Source organism: Ailuropoda melanoleuca, chromosome 4 (assembly GCF_002007445.2).
Source record: "Ailuropoda melanoleuca isolate Jingjing chromosome 4, ASM200744v2, whole genome shotgun sequence".
Lineage (NCBI taxonomy): Eukaryota > Metazoa > Chordata > Mammalia > Carnivora > Ursidae > Ailuropoda > Ailuropoda melanoleuca.
The window spans coordinates 19,605,907-19,626,673 of record NC_048221.1 but is presented as its reverse complement, the minus strand read 5'-3'; the positions used below and the strand labels follow the sequence as shown (position 1 = coordinate 19,626,673).

The following is a 20,767-nucleotide window of genomic DNA, read 5'->3' as shown; positions in this document are numbered from 1 at the left end:
TGTGGTAGCAAGGAAGCTGTGCCCATCCCTCTGCCTCTTTGCCCGCTGACTGGGTTTCGGAAGCACAAGGGGTTTTCAGGCAAGGACTCGAGTTCACCATGCCTGCTGGATGAAAGAGTATATGGCCCAAGAGTTGTGGCTCAGGTCTGGCTGGACCGGTGGCTTCCCAAGAAGAGGGAGGACTGTGGAACCAAGGGTGCTTTGAAGCCTGCAGAGAGGCCCCATTCCTGGCACCTACATGTCGTAGATACACGGAAGAGTGGGCCCTGGACAAAGGGAAACCAAGAGTGTCCACCTATGCTAAGGAAGGAGTTCGGTGCCAGAATACTTGTCACCCCCACCCCCCAGCCATGGCTGGGGTGAGTGACTTTGCAGGAAGGAGATGCAATGAGGAATGGCTAGACCTTGGGCTCCGAGGGTGTCTCTCTGCAGGAGCAGAGCAGCAGGAGACAGGTCAATCCTGTTGGCCAACTCCTCCTGGAGACCAGATACCACCGACAAGAAATGTGCCTTTTCTCGGATAGAGCTGGGAAACATAATCTCCCTTTTGGGCTGTCAGCAGCAGGCCAGCAGCTCACAGCCCGCGCACCTAGCCGCCGGCCTTGTTCTCAGGCAGCTGTAACTACACTGTGCCTCAGGAGGCTGGGGTTCGGGCTCTCCTCGCTCCAGGTAGGAAAAGCTAGGGCCTCATGGGACCTAAGAGGCTCTGGAAGGGTAGGAGCTGGAATCTAGCCTTCAAGAAGGATGTGGTCAGGAGGGACCAGGCCCACAGGGTCCAAGATGTCCTTCCTCTTCCTCCCCACTGGTCTGGAACTGGAGTGGGCCTACAGCAGAACACAAGGCAGAACTCCACTATCTGAACAGCTTCAGTTCTCAGGACTGCTCAGTCCCATGGGTGGGTTGACGGCTGGTGGCTGGAGGGAGGGCGTGACAGTGGCCGGGTGCACAGGCACTCAGCTGTTGCCTAATGGGAGGAAAGAATTCTGAATCTGATGAGCACCACCAGGTGGATTCCACCAGAAGGCCTCCTCAGGGAGCCCAAGGCACCCAAAGGACAGGACAGACCTGTTCCCATACAGACTGTCCTCAAGATGGGGCATGAGCTTCTGGGTCCTCAGCACTGAAGAAAGCCACAAATCTCAGAACTTAAGAAGCTTGGAGGTGGGTCTGGTCAGCTTCCCTAAGGGGGTGCTGACAGCTCAAGCTCTCACATGCACATCTAGGCCCTGGAAGAACTGTGGGGCCACAGAAATTCACCCACAAGAGCCCAAAGGAACCGCGGGCAGGGAGACTCTGAGGGAAGGAAGCCGGCAAGGCTGCAGGGCTTTACAAAGAGCGCCTGCTTGAGTCCCTGCATGAACCAGAAGCCATCCAGTTCACCCTGCAGCCCGATGTCCATGAGCTAAGAGGCCCATGGACCTTTGCTGTGTGGCACGAGTACACTGGGGCTAGTGGAAAAGCTAAGATGGAGTGACTTAGCCTAGGAGAAGAGGACAACCCTTGCTGTGGCCTGGCCATTTCCCTCTCTCTCTCTCTCTGTCTCTGTTAACAGAGGTCCAGCGCTGGCCTGAGGTCCCCACTGCACAGGCGAGGACAGGCTTGTCTGGGCTGGGAGTCACTGGCAAAGAGAGAGGACCACAAGTGAGAGGTGGAGTCCTTGTGGGACTCGGGATCCTGATGACGAGAGAATGGTGACGAGTAGGTACAGCTCCTGCCCTGGGGGATCCAGGTAGAGACTCAGGGAGCGATGACTCTGGCCTGTGTGTTCCCGCTAGGCAAGTGTCTCATTTGCTACCCTTGAAGCGCTGGCACTGTGGTGTGGGCATGCTTGCAGTGGGCTCAGCCTCTTTCCTTCCCACACCTGGGGGTGGGCGTGTCCAGCTTCTTGCTGCAGCCTGGTCTGAGGCCCAGTGCTCTTCTGTGTCTGGCTGGCGTGGGGTCCCGGTCTGGCCACCAGCATCCATTCGAGCTCTGAGCCCGTCTGTGCTCTTGGTTAGTTGTCAGATGGCTCTGCATCTCAGGCGAAGAAAAGGCAAGTGGATTTTGGCCACTGAGGCCCTCTGTAACAGGTGCAGGGTCCAGGTAGGCTGCATGTTCCAGGGATGCGCCGCCTTGAGGCTAGGAAGGCATCTTCAGCCGGCATCTCCATGGCTTTTGCGGTCGAGCACCTGGCTCTGATGCCTACCAGCCACTGAGGCTGTGGCCCCTGTGTCTGGTCTCCTTAAAGAAGACACAGAGAGGCCCGTCCTCTGTGGTGAGAGAGGGAGGGCTAATGACAGTGGGGACAGCAGACAGCAGTTGGTGAGGAGGTGCAATGGACAACATGATGACAGCTTTGGAGGGACAGGTTCTGATGGGACGGCAGGTTGTATTCCCGGGGACTGAGTGTGCCCTGAACTCCAACAGAGGGAGGACAGGGAGGGGAAGCTACAGGGAGAGGGACTGGTATGGGGCTGGGTTCTGGGGGCAGGTGGGTTAGCACAGTCCTCGCGTAGGTATTGCTCTGCGGTAAAATGAACTCGATCTCCAACAGTGGGGCTTTGGGCCAGGGCCCTGTGGGTCTGAGTCTGCTTCTTCAATCAGCTTGCTGTGGCAGAACACTGGGTAAAAGTCCACTACCCAAACAGCCTCTGTTCTAACTGCCCAGTTCATGCCCAAGCTCATGGGCTCACAACGTAGAAGATGGCCTCACAGCAGCCGCCGGCCAGAGTGGCTGCAGGAGGACTGGACTCAGAGGACCTGGGCTCCCCTGGAGAGGACTGTCTCTGGGAAATTCACTTTGCCACGGCCTGTCTTTCCCATTCTTCTGGGGGCTTGTTCGGCCATAGGCCTATTCTGGGCAACGAGAAGAGGTACCTAAGGGCCCAAGTTGAGAGTGACCAAAGGGGCCATAGGGCCTGCTGCATTCTGGGGCCGGTTGGGAGGAGCCCAGGGGAGTGACTGCCCACAGTCTGAACACAGCAGCCTGAGTTTCCATAAAGGTGGGCTCAGGGCAGCTGGGGCTCTCTGAGGATGGACCCTAGGGAGGGAAATCTACAAGTGAACAGGAGCCAAACAGCATCAAGCCAGACGTCAGTTTAACAGTGAGCACAGGAATTGGTCAGGATTTTGGACAGACAGACAGGCCTGTTGAAGTATGGCACAGCCTCGGCCAGTTGGTGCTCAGGGACAAGAGTCAGACGCTCAGGATGGGGACAGACATGGGTGGAGAGGCCACCTGGGAAGGGGAACAATACCTTTTTCAGCCACAGACAGATTGGGATCACTGCAGGGTTTGCAGGATCCGACCACTTGCTGGAACAGGGCCCGCTGGAAATTTGGCAGCTGAGGGAAGGAGAAAAATATCAAAGAGGGTGAAAAAAACCAGTTATACCTCAGGGGGAAGACTATGGGCCCAGGAGCCAGGACATTTTAAGAGAAGACAGGGAAATCAAAGCAGTGGTACCGCTCATGCTTGAGATGTGTTGAGAAGTTCAGGCCGGCCATAGGAGGACTGTTCCTCGCTATCTGGGTCTGACTGCTGCCATGTCAACATTGGAGGCAGCTCCCTACCATGCCTGGCTGGGCTCCAAGCTGTCTCAGGCATAGCCAAGAGAAAGGACACAGGCCCTTGAGGGTTTCTAACTACATTCCTCTGTCCTGCCAGGGAGACCCACCGGCAGAAAGGATTGAGGGACCCCTTCACCCCTCAGCACTGGCAGGCCTGGCCTCCTGGAGGCCCCCACACCGGCCCAAGTCAGCACTGAGAGTAAGGGCAGCACTCGATCCCAGAAAGTCACGGACAGGACCCACCGTTCTGATGGGTGGCTGCCAAGCAGGCCTGCTCCCGCCACTTGGCACGGCCGACCAGGCATCCGGAGGTGCCGCGGAGCAGCTCCTGGCACTCTGGGCAAGGTAACAGCTGCTTGGAGGTGACTCTCATGGACTCTGATACAAGGGCAGGCAGACTGGGCAGGGGAAGGAGATAATCCCCACAGCTTCTGGTTCAAGGCCCCCAGGTAGGGTGTCTGCAGAGCTGTGCAAATGGTGTGGACTAGTCCCAGCAGGCTGCGACGGGCTCTGGGTAGATGGATGGATGGATGAAAGAGGCAGTTTGCCCAAGTGAGAATGACCTTCACACACACAGGGAGGAAGGCCATCCTCCAGACCCGTGTCCACCACTGCCTTCTCAGGACAGGAAAGAACCAGTTTCCTCTGCTAGACTTTTTTGGGATGAGGAGTCCAGGAGGCGGGCAAGAAGGACAGATAGTCACACAAGCAATGGTGGCTCCAACCCGCCACCGTTCTCCCTCCAGTCACACTCCGTGGGGCTTGCCAATCCTCAGAGCCACCGCAGTCCCCGTCCAGGGGCCCAGCAGCCTTCTGAGGGTCTCATGGCAGAATGAAAGGGGCAGGGAGGACACTGCAGAAAGCCTAGCAGATGCAAGGAGAGAGGGCCGGGCCGACACACTTGTAGCAGAGGGCAGTCTGGGGTCTGGGTCTACTACCTGTCCGTTCTCCAGGATGGCTGCCGGGTACATGGCACTGCTTGGGCGGTCCCGGTGCGCGGGCAGCAGCAACATCATTTCCCGGGCGTGGCGGTACTTATCTGGCAGAGAGGGAGAGCCTGTAACCAAGTGAGAACAATCACGCACAGGTGACGAGCCACAGATGGAGGGCCCAGTGGGCAAGCATCCTGGGGGCCAGGGAACCGGGGTCGGTGTCCCCTTGCAGCTGGGGGGAGGATGAGCTCAGCAAACACAGGAGGAATGAAGCAGGGCCTGCTGGTGAGATGGCGGTGAGGGGCTACACCTGACGTCCCGGCCGAGGCAGGCAAACTGCAGACGGGGGTGATGCAGGCCCACTGACAGAGCCCCCTCACCACACTCAGAGGCAGATCATGAGGAGAACTGAGGACTGGAACCAGGCCCCAAAAGGCCCCCTGCACCCAGCACTCTCGGGAGGTGGGTGTGACCTGGATGTGGGCTCTTTCAGGGGGCCCAGGCATGGGCATAGGCCAGCTTGCAATGGAACCATCACATAGAGACAGAGACACTCAGGTAACACAGTGGCACGGCTGTCATTGACGCACTGTGTCTCCATACACTTACCGTCTCCGGACACCACTGGCCCTGTTCTCAGCTGACTCCCTAGCACCTTTACCCTGAGGTTTCTCTTTCCCAGTTCCAGGCCCTCAGGGCCTGGCCTCTGCCTTTCTGGCCATCCTACTGCTGCCCCAGAGCCAGACTGGCAAGGGCTCCAGGGCACTGCCCACAGATGGCTCTCCAGGGATTCTCACTCTGAGACTTGCCCTTCAGTGAACTCGGGGGTCATGGCGCTAGTCTGGGAGTTGTGGGCCTTGAACCCAGTCTCTTGAGTTGACTTGGTTCATGCTCTTCTCTTGTGAGGCTTCTGTAGTGATCTCTGGCCAAGGGGCTGTTACAGAGGCAAGACCAGGCCAGACAAATTGTGGCCCAGTCCCCATCCATACAGCCCATAGCTGTAGGCCCAGGAACCTGTCACCCATGGTCCTTGAGGGGACCTTCCACAGAAACAGAATAACTTGCTGGCTTTCCTTGAGAACAGATGATCTGGAAGGCCCCCCTATCCCCCTATGTCTGCCACTCATCATGCCAGATGCCAGCATGTCCATGAGAAACTGGCCTCCTGGTGGCCTCGGGCTGGCTCGAGTGCTGGGAAGCCTCCTGTGGTGTGCTCATAGTGACGCTGGAGAGCCCCTGGGCTCCATCTGGGAGGTGACCCTGCAGGTCCGGAGGCTCTGTGTCCCTGAAGCCCAGGGTCCCTGGGGCCTTCCTTAGAGTTTGCGGTGCACGCACCATCAGGCACAACTAACAAAGTTATCTGCAGTCAGCCTGCCCCCAGAGTCCTTGAGATATCCCTCTTGTGCTCATTTTAGACCCAGAAGATGAGGCTTAAATACTTTGCAGAAGTCGATATAATAAAAATCAGTAGTGGCTATTTAGAGACAAATGGAAAAGAGCTCCTAATCCCACTGATTCCTATAGTGCCTTCCCAGCAAGGAACTGAAAGCTCCGTGAGCCCCGGCAGCCACAGCTCTGGACAGGACTCCCTCCACTGGGATGCTCAGAAGGAGACATGCGCCCTTACAACGATGCAGCTACAGCCGACTCTATCTAACACCCATCCCACACCAGGCATGTAGCTGGAACACGGCATACTGCCTTCCTGGCCACGGTCCCTGACCTCACAGAGGTCACAGCCTGGCTCACCAGACCAACCCCAGATCTGCACACTCAAGGTCCTGATATGGGTCGTGCTAGGAGGAGGGACAGCAGCCTGCAGGCCCCAGGTGCTCTGCTGAGGATCTGAATCCACGGGTGGAGGCCCCTCGGGCGCTATAACAAAGGGGTGCTCAGTGCTACAGCCGAGATCCTCAACTCTGCCATCCACTGCTCTCCCACTGCCCTCAGCCCTGGGCAGCCAATGCCATGGGAGCAGAGAGTGATGGCTACTTTTCGTGAAAATATTTAAACACCACAAGGGCTTCTGTGTCACAGGAGTCTTGCGCTACTTGAGTTGTAGCCTGAGTAAACCCAAGGGAGGCTAAGAGCCAGCATGACTGGGTTACTCAAGGAGGATCAATCAGAATGCCGGGTCCCTAGCCCCAGTCAATCTTTTCACCACTAGGTGGAGCTGCCTACTTAACAAGAGTTTAGAAAGAGTTGCAAGTTTAGAAAGGCCTTTCAGGCCTTCCTTCTGGAAGGTTTCCAAATCAACAGGCAGCACAGCAGAGAGTGTCAACAGGCTTGGTGAGGAAGGCCACTGGTGTCATGACCACTCCTGGGTGTGGGGGAAGTGCCTCCAATGCAAAGGACCCTCCAGAACACCTTTTCCATGAAAGCCTTCCCTCCACCCATAATACCAGAAACAGAGTGGACCGCTCCCTTCTTTCTGTGCCCCCAGGGCATCACCTACTGCCTCTCCCACATTTATCTGAAAATATCAGTCTTCCTCTGTGATGCCAGGTACAGGTCTTTTTGCATCTTCTCTTACAGGGCCTACTGTGGGCAGGGTCCATACGGGGCCCACGGTTTTCTCCAGATAGGCCCGCACCTATAGCTTGCAAGGAAGGCGTAGCCTGCAAGTGAATCCCTGCTCTTTCTTCATCGCCTCTGCCCTCATCACCATTTCCCACTTTCGGCCTAGTTCCATTTAGCCCTTTTGTTTACTTTTGTACTTAATGTGTACTCCAGAAAGGGAAGCGGCTTCTGTCAGCCTTTCTCTCTCTGATATCCTGGAGTTTGGCCCCTGTGCTAGCTTGCCTCCAGAGATGGCAACCTTCAATGCCTTCCCTCCAAAAACACGCATGCCACTTCTCACATCATGAGGTGGGGTCTCATTCCCCAACCTGGTATCTAGGTTGGCCTTGGTGACTTGACCAGACAATGGAATGTGGCAAAAGGGACATTCTGGGATTTCCAAGGCTGGGTAATAAGAAGCCCAAGCTGCGGGGACAGGCTCTATATAGGGACTCAGGCCGATAGCCCCAGCTGAGCTCTCAGGTGACAGTTACTACCAGCTGTGTGAATGAGCCATCATGGATGTCCAGCCTAGTTGAACCTTTAGATGACTCCAGCCCCAGGTGACATTCGACTGCAGGCTCATGAGAGACTGCGGGCCTGGAAGCAACAGCCAGTTGCCAGACCACCCCCTTCTGTGGTCATTCTGCACAGCCGTCCTGGGAAGCACTAGACCCTAGCTCCCGCAGCTGATTACCGTGGCACCGCAAACCCTTCTCTCTAAAAGGACGGAGAACCAGATCTCACTGTGAGAACTAGGGTCAGACTGTGAAAAAGATGCTGGCTCTCAGAGAACAATATTTTAGGCAATTGGTAAGAAATCAGGCAATAACTGGCAAAGTACACAGCTTTTCATAGAGCCTTCTCTCCTGATTAAACCTTTCTCAACTGAACAAGGTCTTTTTGGTGGTTGTTACTTTTTAGAATAACATTTTCCAGGGTTAAATTTAGCCTTCAAATTGAATTTTCACACTGTGCAGTCATGCTCAATTCCTCAAGACAAGACTCACTGTTGCCTTAATTTTGATTTTTATTCTTGCAAACATTTCAATGGAAAAGAACTGAGCTTTCTCATGGACTGTGCGTCCTCGTCTTACTGATGTGGAGATGTGACAGCCGGCCACTTCTGTGGCATCCACTGCTCAGAGCAGGGTCTGTAGCCAGCCAGAGAGAGAGCTGGGGCTAGGAACCCTCGAGTCCTTAGCACTGAAAGGGGAGCATTCTCTAAGTCACAGGGCCGCTTTCAAAGACAGAGCCACAGATGAGAGGAGGACTAGCGGGGCTCATGAGGCCCTCTCCTCTCCCTCTGCAAGCAGCGCCCTGCCCTCCTTACCTCGGGCACTGGAAGGGGCAGAGGTAATCATCTGGGATGGTGCTGAGTGAGTGGAACTCAGGCTGGAGGAAGAAGGGCTTGCCTGGGACGAGGACAGAACAGAGACGTTGGTGACTGAGCCCTGGTACCTGGGGTTGGGATACGCGAGCTGCAAAGGGAGAAAAATCAGCAGGATAGAGGTCTGAATGGCTAGGATTGTAGGACTGGCCCAGAGTTGGCTTCTTCATGCCATGAGGTGCCCAGACCCAGTGTCTGAGGCGGTACCCTGGGTCCTGATGGGAGGCCAGGCTGGTGGCTGGCACTAAGGGTCACCCACACCACCCATGGAGCAGGGCTGTTGGGTCGACCCTAGTGATGGCGCCCACAGAGGATGCAGGACTTAGCCTTCAGGAATGCCAGGAAGGAGGGCAATTTGGAGGAGGAGCTCTCCCATGGGATCTCGAAGAGCAACCAGGACTGAAGCTAGATTTCCTTTTTGGGAAAAAAAGCCTGGAAACTGTGACACAGGATGATGTGGAGGGAAAAGGCAGTTTTGCTGGCTCTGGGTGTTCTGAATTCAGAAACTAGAGAACTAGGCAGGGATGCCAGGCCTCAGACCAGATCAGCCAGCAGAGAGGCGAGTCCTCCAGGTACGGTGCCCTGACGCATTCTCCTTGGAGAGCTCTGGTACCTGCATATGGTGGTATAGGTCCTCGGGAGCCTCGCCCATGGAGCTGTCACCCAGCATCACCACGTTTCCCGCTTCGCTAGATGCGTGTGAGGAGAGAGAGGATGATGAATGGCGGCCTGTGCCCATCAAGTTCATGGGGCTGTGAACAAGAGTGGGAAATACGGAGGAGTCAGGCCAGGAGCTGAGAAACCTTGCTAGGTGGTAGAGGACAGTGTGAGGGGGTGTGTGAAGCCTCAGCCAATAACACTGGCTTGGAGGGTTTCATAGCTAATGCTTATACCCATCTGAGGCCTGGGGCAGCTGTGAACCCCCACCTGCTGCTCAGAGTTCCCCTAGTCTGGTAGGGCCAACGGTAGACTGGCAAAGTCTCTGCCTGGAGTTAAATGGTTTATGGCCACTCAGTCTGATGACATTAGCAGTTTTTCAGTTAGGATGATTGAAAATGATATGCTTGATCAGGTAAAAGATTCCAGGTCCCCTTGCTATGTGGCGTTACACTGAGCCAGCAGCCACCTCCTAGGCCAGGGGTATTTTCCTGGTATGGGCAAACTACCAAAATAGCTGGTTGGCAACCGTCTGTTGGCTTCCTTCCACATCCTTCCAATACTCTCCTCTGTCAATAGTAGACAGCCCCTCACTTCTTCCTTCCTTCCCTTCATGGAGGCCCGGTCTGTGCTGACTTACTGCTTACACTGGAAAACAAACCCAAGGGAGAGGCTCCTCTCCCTGCCTCCTCCTCTGACCTGACTTTCCTGCCCTGGAGGCTTGGAGTATCTTCCGTTGAGCCCAGACAGACCAGGACTCCTGAAATCAGTGTAGCCATGCTTTGCCGTGCTACCACCTCCCCATGTGGTTCTCACCCTTAAACTGACTGGGGAGCCTCATTCCCCCTGGGATCGGGCCCAAAGGCCTGAAGGAATGCGGCCCATTCGGAGCTGGAACCAGCCCCCTTCCATGGCCCGGAACTGTTTACTCCAGCCACGAGGCTCTGCTGGTGGGGCTGCCCAGGCCGGCTTGTTCACCTCCTGCCGCACCTGCTCGTGGCAGTCCTTTTGCCCAGATCCTGTTCCATCACCCTCCTAACCCCAGCTTGTTTCTGCCTCACAGACTTCTACTATCCTTCAAGACTTACCCCAACTGCCCCCTCCTCCATGTTCTCACGGTACCATGCACACTCCTCTGTCACCCAGGATGACTGGCTGTGAGCATGGGTCCTGTGGCAGGATCTGCGTGTTTGCTGTGTGCATGGGTGAGAGGGCATGTGAGCGAGTAGACACACCTACTCTTTCAGACTTCCTGGCTCTGACCTTAGACATCCGGACTCACCTCTGTGGAGGGGACCCCCCCAGCCCTAAGGCCGTACCTGTGCCGGTGGGTCATCTTGATGCTCTCAGGGCTCATGGGGCTATGGGACGCTAGGACATTTCCCCGCGGGGTGCTGCTGCCTGAACATGCAGGACTTAGCTTGTCCAAACCCGGAAACTCCTGTTGAGAAATGAATGCCCCTTCATCAGAGTAAAGAATGACTACGTAATTAAGGGGTGAGAGGGAAGAGTGGGCTGGTGGTAGAAATGTCAGAGAGACAGATTCTGACACTGTAGGCTGAGCCTGAACTGCCTTTTTTGGACATTTTGGACAATGGCCCCTTCACGATTAAACACCCTCCTAGCCGCACTGGAGTCTAGACCAGAGGCCGAGAGGCCCGGGGCTGACCCCACTAAGAGAACATTTCTGGAAGAGGCTGACGTTGCTCTGAGTTCACAGGTGTGTTACCAGGCACTCTCAGTACAGAATCATGGAATAAGAGCTGGGGAGCCGGAGAGGAAGAGCTGATCATCAGCTGTCAGGCAATGGGCACTGCGTACATAAGTTGGGTTTCTTGCATTGCTAAACGGCCCAGCTCTTCATGACCTGGGTTAAGTTGCCTGTGACACGGTCAATGGGGGAGACAGGACCCCAAATCCTGATATTAGTCATTGAAAAATACAACAGTTCTACCTTAGCACGATTACATTCTTATTAAGTAGATGGATATCTTGGCAGAAATTTTTGAACCCAAACCTTCCTGGATGACAGCACGTTGGTCTGTGACCATCTGTGACTCAGGAGAAACAAAGCACAACTGTCCATGTTTCTTTAATCCTTCACAATCTGTGGGCCCTAATTCCTACTGGGGATGTTTCTGAGTTTGGCCTGAAGAAGCAGGTTTTCCACCCCCTTCTTCTGAAACATACTGAAATGAAAAAGAAGGGTGAACTGGAGAGTACACTTCTGTGTGTGCCCTGGAGACTTTGATGTATGCGGGTGAGCATTTTCTGCTTTTTGCTGCAGTGGCCCAACAGCTTTGCATGGCGGAGGACATCCCTTGCCCCAGTGGCCAGGCTCTAGCCCGCCTGGGTTGCCTGCTGTGATGGGGGAAGTTTGCATATAGCAGAGACCAACCAAGAATGAGAGGTAATGGAATACCCACCAGACTTTCACTTTCTCTGCATGTTTCACCTGAAATATCATGGGAGATCATTACAGAAAGGGGAAATTTTAGGCTCTGTGGGCTTTCCTCTGGAAAATGTGCCCACTTCTCAAACTACGGACAAGCTTCTTTTTCTCTTTTTACATTTCATACTACCGATACCTGTACAGGAATAGCTGAGACCTGCACTGGGGGCATGAGATGACCAGAAGCTCCAGCGTCAAAAACAAGGCAAGTCAACCCCAACAGGGTCAGGTCCACTGAATCTGAGTAGTTCAGCCTCCCTTGGGCCAGTAATCAACCCTGAAGAGGAACCTCTTGTCCCTGATGGACTTGCCCCCCACCGAACAGCCCTGCTTCCCTTGCTGCAGGTAACTGGGTTCACACCCCTTGAGATCTGTTTAGCAGATAAGTTTCTCTAGAAAATACTTGGAGTCAGCCTCATGGTTGAAAATGGGGTGAAAGTATGTAAACAGGGGGCTCAAGACCACTGAACCCTAGTCCTGGAATACAGGCTCTCCTTTCACTTGTGTGCATCAGTCCTTGGGCCAAACCCTGCCATGGAGGCCTAAGAGCCAGGTCAGAGTCAGGGAGAACTTCTGGAGCTTGGGCCAGGCTCAGAACCTGGCTGGCCCCTCTAAGAACAGCCAGTACAGAAATACTGCTCACCCTAGGCTTTGTCAGATGTGAGTCTGGGCCGCCAGATGTGTTAGAGGAAGAGGGAGGGAGGGATGGAAAGGAGGTAGAAGGGAAGAGTAAAGAGAAGGAAGAGGGATGGAAGAGGAGAGGGCATGAAGACAAAGACTGGAGGTGAAGAGGAGAAAGAAGAAGATGGGGAGAGAGGGCTGGCTCAGGCTTTGCCTTACCTCCGTAGGTTTTTGGGATGGAAAATATCTCCCAAGGGATGTCTACCTGTGGGCCATATACTTTAGTTCTTTTCCTCCTCATAACGAAAACCTCTCTTTGCCAGCACAGTACCTTGAAAAACGTTCTTTGCCCTTGAATCTGACTCCTCCTCAGGGAAGGGAGTGAATGAGGGGATCCTGGGCATCCCTTCCCTGGATAGAGCACTCACCTCTGCCTCCTGCCCCTCTGTGGTGGGAGCAGCTTTTCCTCCGTGCTCCCCGCCCCTCCCCCCTTCCTTTGGCTTGCAGCACTCTGCAGGAAGTGCCGGCTGGTTCTACTGCAGCAGGGGCATGGCAGGGATCAGCTTACGTGGTAGAGGCTGGCCCGCATCATCTGGAACTGATCAATCAGCTTCTTATGCAGAGGGCGCATCTCTGGGTGCACAAACTTCTCATGAACTGCCAGCCCAACTCCAAGGACGTGGACCTATTAGGGAGACAGATAAGGCCACTCTGCAAGCCAGAGGGTAGCCCTTGAGAACTGCAGTCATCCTGTGGTGCATAGCTCTTCCCTCCTGGCCGCTGGCCTCTAAGCCGTGCAAGACATACCTGCTCCTGCATGAGCTCCTTGAGCTGGGTGATTTTCTCTGCATCTCCTGGGTGCTTGGTGATATAATCTTTATCAAAGAAGGCCTGTGAAAGGAAAAGCTAAGTCAGGAAGACTCTTCTCAGGACGACTGCTTAAAGGGGGTCCAGGGAGCCCGAGTCTCGGGTGCCACTTGAAAGGCAGTGGCCTTTCTGTCCCCTCACAGGTACACACACAATCTCTATCCTGGCCTGCCTGAGCCTCCTGCAATCACAGGGGTGTTTTTTGTGCCTAAGAAGGACTGAAGGTACTCAAATGATTTAAGCCTGGATGCTGGTCCCAGTCCCTCAAGGAGCCTGGACAACCTGGTAGGACAGGCAGGGCTGGTGGCCAGGGTGTGGGCCAGTCTCTTAGCCACCCACAACTTGCTTCTTGTGAAGGGCTGGGCTCCCGGGCTCCTCCTGGAGGCAACTTCACACCTTTCATAAGCAGATGGATCACCCATCTGTCGGAGTTCAGAGAATAAAAAAGAGAAGGTCCCATGGGAGAGCCATGCCACAGAAACGGGGAGTGGTAGGGAGCGTAAAGCCTCCCCCCAGGACCATCCTCAGTCAGCTGAGGCACAGCTAGGAGAGGGCAAGCTGGGAAGGCTGCCCTGGGAGGCAGGAGTCTCAAGAAGCAGAGCCTGAGAAGCGCCCTCCCAGCAAGCCTGCCTGTTGTGGGTCCACTCCAGGGCCTGGCTCACCTCTTGGTAGCGCGCAATGCCCCCGTTGACGGCTGCATCGATGACGCCGTTCAGGCACATGCTGAGCAGGTTGATGTTGCCGTGCACCTGTTTGTGCTGATACTGGCTGATCAGGGCCCGCAGCTCCTGGTTCTTATTCTCAACCACTTGGATGGCGTTCTCCAGAGGGCTCACCTCCACCTGAGGCACGGAGAACACGGTGTCATCCCAGGCCCCATGACAACCCCTCCCTCAGCATGGTCCTGAAAGCGGGGATCCAAGACCAGTGATACTGATTCCCACCCTTATTCCTGTGGACTTGAGACTCCCTGACCTCTTTTGAGTTTTCTCTTTTGATCTGTAGGCACTTAGAAGTCCAGTAAACAGTGAGGAGCACCTGTTCTGAAGTCAGCGAGCTCCGGCTTCCCAAACCTTAGAGAATAGTTTCCGCACTTACACGCTGGGAGATGTGTGTAAGGGGTGTTGTGAGGGTTAAAAGTGGGTTAAAAGAGAGAAGGGGTACAAAGCCCCTGGCTCAGGATTGGCTGTGGCAGCTTAGACCAGGCAGGTGGCTGACGCTTGCTTTCTGTCTTCAGTCCTTAGAGAAAGATCCCCAAAGCCAGGGCTGAGGGAGAAAGGTCCCCAAAGCCAGGGCTGAAGATCAGCCCCATCTGAAACGTGTCTCACCAGTTCCCTCCTCTCCACTTCGAACCACCGAGAGATGCCGGGCAAGCTGTGGGTGAGGGTCAATGTGGTGCGCTCAATCCACAGGCTCTGTAAGGAGGACACAGGCAGGCACAGGCCGGTGAGCAATTTGTGCCACACCTGCCTGGCTGAAGGATGAGACAGTGAGGAGATCCTGAGAAAGTGGGGCTTGCCCCTGGCCTTACTATAAGTACCGCCCCGGCTTTCCCAGAGTTGTTCACCTTGAATTCATTCTCCTTGTCCTTGGGGCCTTTGTGAAAAGGCCTGTCGTACCGGAACTTCCTCACATTGTTGACACGGTAGAAACTCTTGACGCGATCCGGGACCCTATCCATCTGCAGGACATCCACATAATCTGGAATGGGCGTCACTGCATAGATTTGCAAGTCTGGGCAGGAAGTGAAGGGAAAACCCAGACTTGCCAGAGAGATGGATCTGAGTACTGACTCCCGTCATCCTCCAAAGGAGAAAAGAGCACCCGAGCCCCTGTTCCCTACTGGCAGCAGCCGCATCTTGAGGGCCAGATAAGACCCAAGCACAGTTAGACCGAATTTCCCTACCTGCACCCGCCCCCTCCTCAAGCACAGCATCTCCTGAGCACTCATCCAAGATGAGGCGTCAACAGCCAAAAAAGAAAGGAAAGGGGTCAGGAGAATGCGGTGCCCACCCTGCACGAGCAAGAAAGGTGGAAGGGCTGGGGCCTGCCCACTGTAGGTAAACCGTATTTCCTGCAGAACAATCTTTTAATAAAAATACTTTTTGGGGTCTTTGTGGAAAGATAACATGGGAGTCCCCCTGCCCTCCCCTCTCTGGAACAAGCTTGTACAGACGCGGTGACTACCATGAGGTCTCCAAGGTAGCTGCATGAGGGGGGTGAGGGGCAGGCCAGTGTTTGCAACCAGACTCCCAAGTGCTACTAAAACCACAGATGCTCCCCATCTCTTCCCCACTCCCCACACCCCCACCCTAGGGCTGTACCTCAGTCTTCCTGACGAAGGCTAGGGGTAAGAACAGATGCACATAGGAGCGGAGGAGGGCACACAGTGGTGGTTATCCCTGGGGCAAGAGTCCTGGTGGAACCCCGAGTCACCCTGCTGAGTGACTGCTCCTGGATGCCTGGGCAGGTGCTGCACAGGGCAAGGTGGGGACGAAGGTAACGGTAGCAGCCAGCCTAGGGATAAAGGCCCCTCTGAAGCCCTGCTTCACATACTGCACAGTTAAGGGCATGCCATGGCTGCCTCTGTGAGGCAAGAGGGCCCTGCTGAGTGTGGGTTCGGTGAGGACGACACACTCTATTCAGGACTTAAGGGTAACCTAGCCTGGAAGGCCAAAACCACAGCAGAAGGGCAACTGACCGGGTGGGCCTCACCTCCCAGGACCCCAACCCGCCTTCCCCCACCAAGCAGCAAAAGATACACTGGGCGTCACACTGCAGGATGGCGTCGTCGGGGTGGTTGGGGTGCTGCATGGCAACGGCCTGTGGGAACTCGCTGAGCATCCTCTGCTGGAAGGCCTCCAGCCTCTCGTAGTCATGGCCTCGGCACACGTATTCTTTGTTCTGCCACAAACAAGAGAGCCTGCTCTCTGCCTTGCCTCCAGCCCGCACCTCCGCAGGGTGTCAATAGCTACTAATGTGACAAGCATGTCCCCTGTGTCAGGCATGGGGCACACAGCACTCAGTCCCTGTGCTGGGGGAAGTAATGAGCTAGAAGGCAGAGGGAACAGAAAAAGGGAGACTTCACTGCGATGTGGCAGCCTGGAGGCAGGGCACAGGCTGTGGGAAGCTTGGAGGAGGGAGGGCACCTTACCCAGGAAGGGTTACGAGGTTGCGGGTGGGATTTTAGAAAAAGCCGTGCCTGAAGAGAGTCCTGAAAGGCCCTTCTGGGTCATCTCTGAAGGAGGAGCAGGGAAGGGCAGTCTGTGTGGGCACAGTGACAACCAGGGCAACAACAGCCCTGACGGACAGGAAAAGGTGCAGTGGAAGGAAGGAAGGTATGTGTGGAGCCCTAGTGGGAGGGTGAGGAAGATGCCCACAGCGATGTGCCAAGGAGTGATGGGTAGGGGTGCCACCAGTCTAAATATTGCCCAGTGTCCAGTACGTATTCAGTAATTATTTACTGCATTGGCAGTACACATTTGCTATTGCATCAGCAGGCCAAACTGACGTCATCCTAACTGTACGTTTCTTAAAACCTTGTGTTACATCATATTTGGTTTGAGTTAGGTCTCAGGATTTCTCCTAGTGGGCTGACGTCATGACAAGGCGCCCTCAACCCTGCTGCCCTGCCGACCTCACAGCTGGTCCTGAGTGAATGGAATGCTCATCCAGACCTCCGGCGACATGCGTCTGCCTGCCCGGCTGCCTCACTAGAGCCACTTTGACAAAGTGGCATCAGGCACTGGCAGCCCCTCCTGGCATGTCTTCAGAGGAAGAGAGACAGAGAGGTCCACAGGCCAGCCGTACACTTACCGGTACAGGAACGATCACAGGCCAGGCTTTGGAGGACCTTAGATTTTTTTGGAATAGAATTTCTGCCCCCTTTCCACTTCCCCTTTTACTATGGGAGAACTCAGCTAAGGCTGGGCCACATGTCTGGATGGATTGGAATGAAAAACAACACCAGGAGGGAAGTCAAGGTCAGGAGGAGCAGGCTGACCTCCCCAGTGGAACAGACCAATAGTCAAAGGACAAGAGACATTTCTAAGTTCCTTGCTTGATAAGCAGAACTGTAAATTGTAAAGAATTGGTCTTTTCATATCAACTCGCAAATGTGCAACCCTTACCAGTATCTGTTCATGGGTCAAAGGAAGAGAAACAGAAATTCCCCTAAGAAGGGAGGGCTGGATGCTTTCCTGTCTGTGCAGATTAGCAGATAATCACCTCTGTGAAGCGAGGGAGGCAGATGGTTCACAGAAATCAAGCTGACAGAGCTAAAAGTAATAGATGGCCTATGTGTTCAAGGAAGACGAGGGAAAAGCCTAGCTTTCTAGGGGAGACCCAGCAGGAAGAAAGCACACAGCATTGACCTTGAGGCTGTTTGTCGGTTTCCAGTTTGCTTGTGTGAAAGCCCCAGCATCCTTACGTGAGACAGATCGGCTGCCACTGTTTTGTACTCGGTCCTTGTCATCTACCAGGCAAATGGCTACCTCTACTGGGACTTACTATATTTGCCAAAGATGAACTGAGCAGCTGAGGGAAGGGAAGGCAGTGTGTGGCTTGGCAAGGCAGGTTAGTATGCCTGAAACATAGCTCCTTGGGACTGCTCCTGTGTGGAGATGGGGACTGATGGGTGACACTTTCTAACACCCACTGTTACTCCTCCTCCATTAGTGGCACCATTGAAACCCCATCTGAACATTCAGACTGTTGCTTGCAAGCATTGTTTGGATGGGCCAGAAGCAGGTCCTACACCAGGTCCTACTTGTCAGAAAGCACTGAGTGCCCTGAGATGCTGAGATGCCCGTGACATGAGCGTGTGGGGTGGAAGCCAGGGCAAACCATGATGGAGACCTCCTGTTTGGCAGGGCAGAAAAGAATATACCAGAACCTGATTTTGTAACATCCAAAATAATGATATTTTAGAGTAAAATCTGGTTTCTGATATACAAACTGTGGGGCTAAACAAGGAAAATAAAATGACAATAAAGCAGAATTTGCAGACAAAATGAGAAAGAAATAAGTCACAAGGCCAGAATCATTAGCTTGTCTAAGGACTTCCTAGAGATGCTTTTGGTTTCCAATTCTTGTGTGATTCCTTCTTTCCCTTTTGCTGACCTCTACTTACATTGCTTTTGCATATCTATGCTGGCGGGGGCAACAAAGATGCCACTTCTGAGATGCCTGAGGTGGATGGTCCCTAGGGAGTGAACAAGTCCCCCTCCTCCTGAGGAGACCCTCTCCTCATTCACATTCTGCTGCTAGAAACCCTTCTGCGGAATGGAATTGGAGCCTTCCTGGGGATCACAATTAGGCAGAGTAGGCTTGCTATCCTTGTCAGGGTTACTAGTTCCTACAGAAGTCAATTTTCTTTTTAGCCTAGAATGATTACTGCCTAGGAAATATGCAAGTTGACCTGTCTTACATCTGAAATGTTGTTAGCATGGACTCTGTTGCTAGCAGACTGGTTTTTTTTTTTTTTTTTTTAAAGGAGCCATTATGGCCAACTGACCTGTGATGTGATATCAAGCTCATCATTGCTCAATGGCTAAAGCAATTTTTCCGGTACGACAGGATCCCAAGCATATCAAAGAGATTCTATGAATGTTCCCAGCTGCCTGTTGAAACTTGGAGACATGGAACTTTAGTGATATATTGGAACTGGGAACAGTCGGAGCTAGTGTTAGGTCTTAACTGCAGACCCAAGGCTGTTTCGTCAACACAGCTTCATTTAGGTCACCCGAGCACAGTGAATCCCTCTGGGCTACAGCCCACAAGCCCAGGCTGACTTCTCCTGGAGCCTCTGGCTTTTGCGGAATAAAGGAGAGAATCACAACTGTTCAACTGGTGTCTGTACATCTATGCTCAGTCATTCCTTCCGCTCTGTTGGTATCCCAGCTCAGCCTTCCAGGGAGTGATGGGGAGAAATGGCTGTCACCATCCTAGGCCAGAGAACTGGCGGCCTTAGAAAAGGCTTTCCACAGCCAGATCCCATTTGGCATCTCCCACAAATTTCTCTCAAATCAACAGGTTCTCCGTCCTGGCTGGATAGCCTACAGTGCAGCCAGGGGAAGAGCCGTCATCTTAAATGACAAACCCCAAGAGGTCAGCCTGCTGTCGAGGTCAGGGCTGTACTGGTGTCCTATCTGGCTGAGAATAATCACAATGGAGGATTCCAGGCACTGGAACTTGAAGTTGGAACGTTTCTAGACATACCTGTGGGAACATTCTCAGACCCTGGTCATTTCCTGCAGGAATTTGATTTGGTAAGAAAATCACCCTCATATATTCCAGGTAGCTACAAAATAGTACAATGGAGTAAAACAAAGTCTAAAGTTGATAGCCAGTCCAGCCAAATAAAGCCAAATGCCTTTTGTTGACTAGTTAGTCCTTCAAAAAGTAGTATTCAGTAGAATTGGAGAAAGGTTTAAAAAAACAGGTTATAAATTAATTATGTGTAAAATACGATATAAGTTCTTGTGACTACCTGAATGGACTCACCCGAAGGAAGAAAGGAAACTTCCTGCCATAGAAGCCGACCCGAAAGAACTCAGGCTCCAGGCGTTGTTGCTCCATGATGTTGTCATAGTAGCTGGCCTCCATTTTCTGTGAATGAGAAAGGCAGTCGCCTTCAGGTTGGCCTGACTGCTAGCGGTATCCAAAGCAAGTTCTCCCAGGCCCAAGTAGACACCGTCTTTTGGAAACAGAACATGGCAACTCAGACTGTGTAAGAACTGAGCCCCTTGCCATGATCAGCCTCTCCCCAGGTTGCTGCATGATGGAAGAGGAAGCCCTCCTAGCCAGTGGGTGGACCCAACCCCATACAGATCCGGGCTTCTTGGTCTTTCAGGGGCACACGTTGAGCATGGACTGCTCCCACCCTTACAGATTCTGGTTTTGGTTGATACTCACTACACCAAGTGACTTCTGGCTCGTCTTAGCTATAGATGGCTAATAGCTATTCTCAGTACCATTTTCCATCAGTCCAACTGCATTGCTCTTGTTCCTCTGTCATCTGAAGGTCTCAGTCGCTAGCATCACTGGTACTGTTCCAATTTGAGAGTTTTTAAACTTTAAAAGTTGAACTAATATCCATGATGTCTGGCATTACCAAAGTCAGTACGCTTCTTAGTATTGGCTGGCTGGGCTTCACATTCAGAAAACTCACTGAATTTTGACTGGGAAGATAGCTCTAATTCACTCAATCAAGCCAGCCTGCTGGGGAGCAGCGGCCTTCAAAGACCAGTCAATAAGCTACTTCTAGAGATCCACATCTATTCTGTAGACCCAAATCCCCATCTGGAGCAGGGAACATGGCAGGGAACATAGCCACACTGACTGGGTGGAGGAGGGAGGGGAGACTGCTGACTTCTCTTTGCTAATAAAGTCTGCAGCTACTATGACTCAGAAGCCAGCATCAGCAACTAGGAAAATTTGGGGGAGACCTTCAAAGTCTATGGGACATTTCACTTAATTTTTGAATATTTTGCATCAAAGAAGGGAGTAAGAACAAGGTGCTTGAAAGTGACCACAAGCTAAAGCATGGAAAGATCTCACAAAGTTTTCAGATGAAGCATACCTGAACAAAATCATTTAGGAAAAGCTTCTTTGTGAAGCTGAGCTGCTACCGCCTCCTTGAAGCCCCCGTCTTATCCTGCATCCGCTGCTTCTCCCTTCCCTGAGCACCAGTGGCTCTTGGGGTCTGGATCATATCATCGTTTATCAGATGTGTGTTTT

The 20,767-nt window shown here is 53.5% G+C and overlaps 1 protein-coding gene across 3 annotated transcripts in view; it reads right to left on the bottom strand.

Moving 5' to 3' along the window:
- The window catches only part of DOCK3 (dedicator of cytokinesis 3), a 480,644-nt gene that overhangs the window by 4,284 nt on the left and 455,593 nt on the right, over window positions 1–20,767 (bottom strand). For all 3 annotated transcript variants that reach the window (XM_034658384.1, XM_034658385.1, XM_034658386.1), the window contains 12 exons: window positions 19,532–19,636; window positions 15,790–15,931; window positions 14,595–14,761; window positions 14,356–14,442; window positions 13,690–13,869; window positions 12,968–13,051; window positions 12,729–12,845; window positions 10,407–10,528; window positions 9,044–9,182; window positions 8,374–8,521; window positions 4,488–4,606; window positions 3,237–3,324 (listed from right to left, as the gene is read on the bottom strand). In XM_034658384.1, coding sequence (XP_034514275.1) covers window positions 3,237–3,324; window positions 4,488–4,606; window positions 8,374–8,521; window positions 9,044–9,182; window positions 10,407–10,528; window positions 12,729–12,845; window positions 12,968–13,051; window positions 13,690–13,869; window positions 14,356–14,442; window positions 14,595–14,761; window positions 15,790–15,931; window positions 19,532–19,636 — 1,498 coding nt within the window. The remainder of the gene's footprint in view (window positions 1–3,236; window positions 3,325–4,487; window positions 4,607–8,373; window positions 8,522–9,043; window positions 9,183–10,406; window positions 10,529–12,728; window positions 12,846–12,967; window positions 13,052–13,689; window positions 13,870–14,355; window positions 14,443–14,594; window positions 14,762–15,789; window positions 15,932–19,531; window positions 19,637–20,767) is intronic.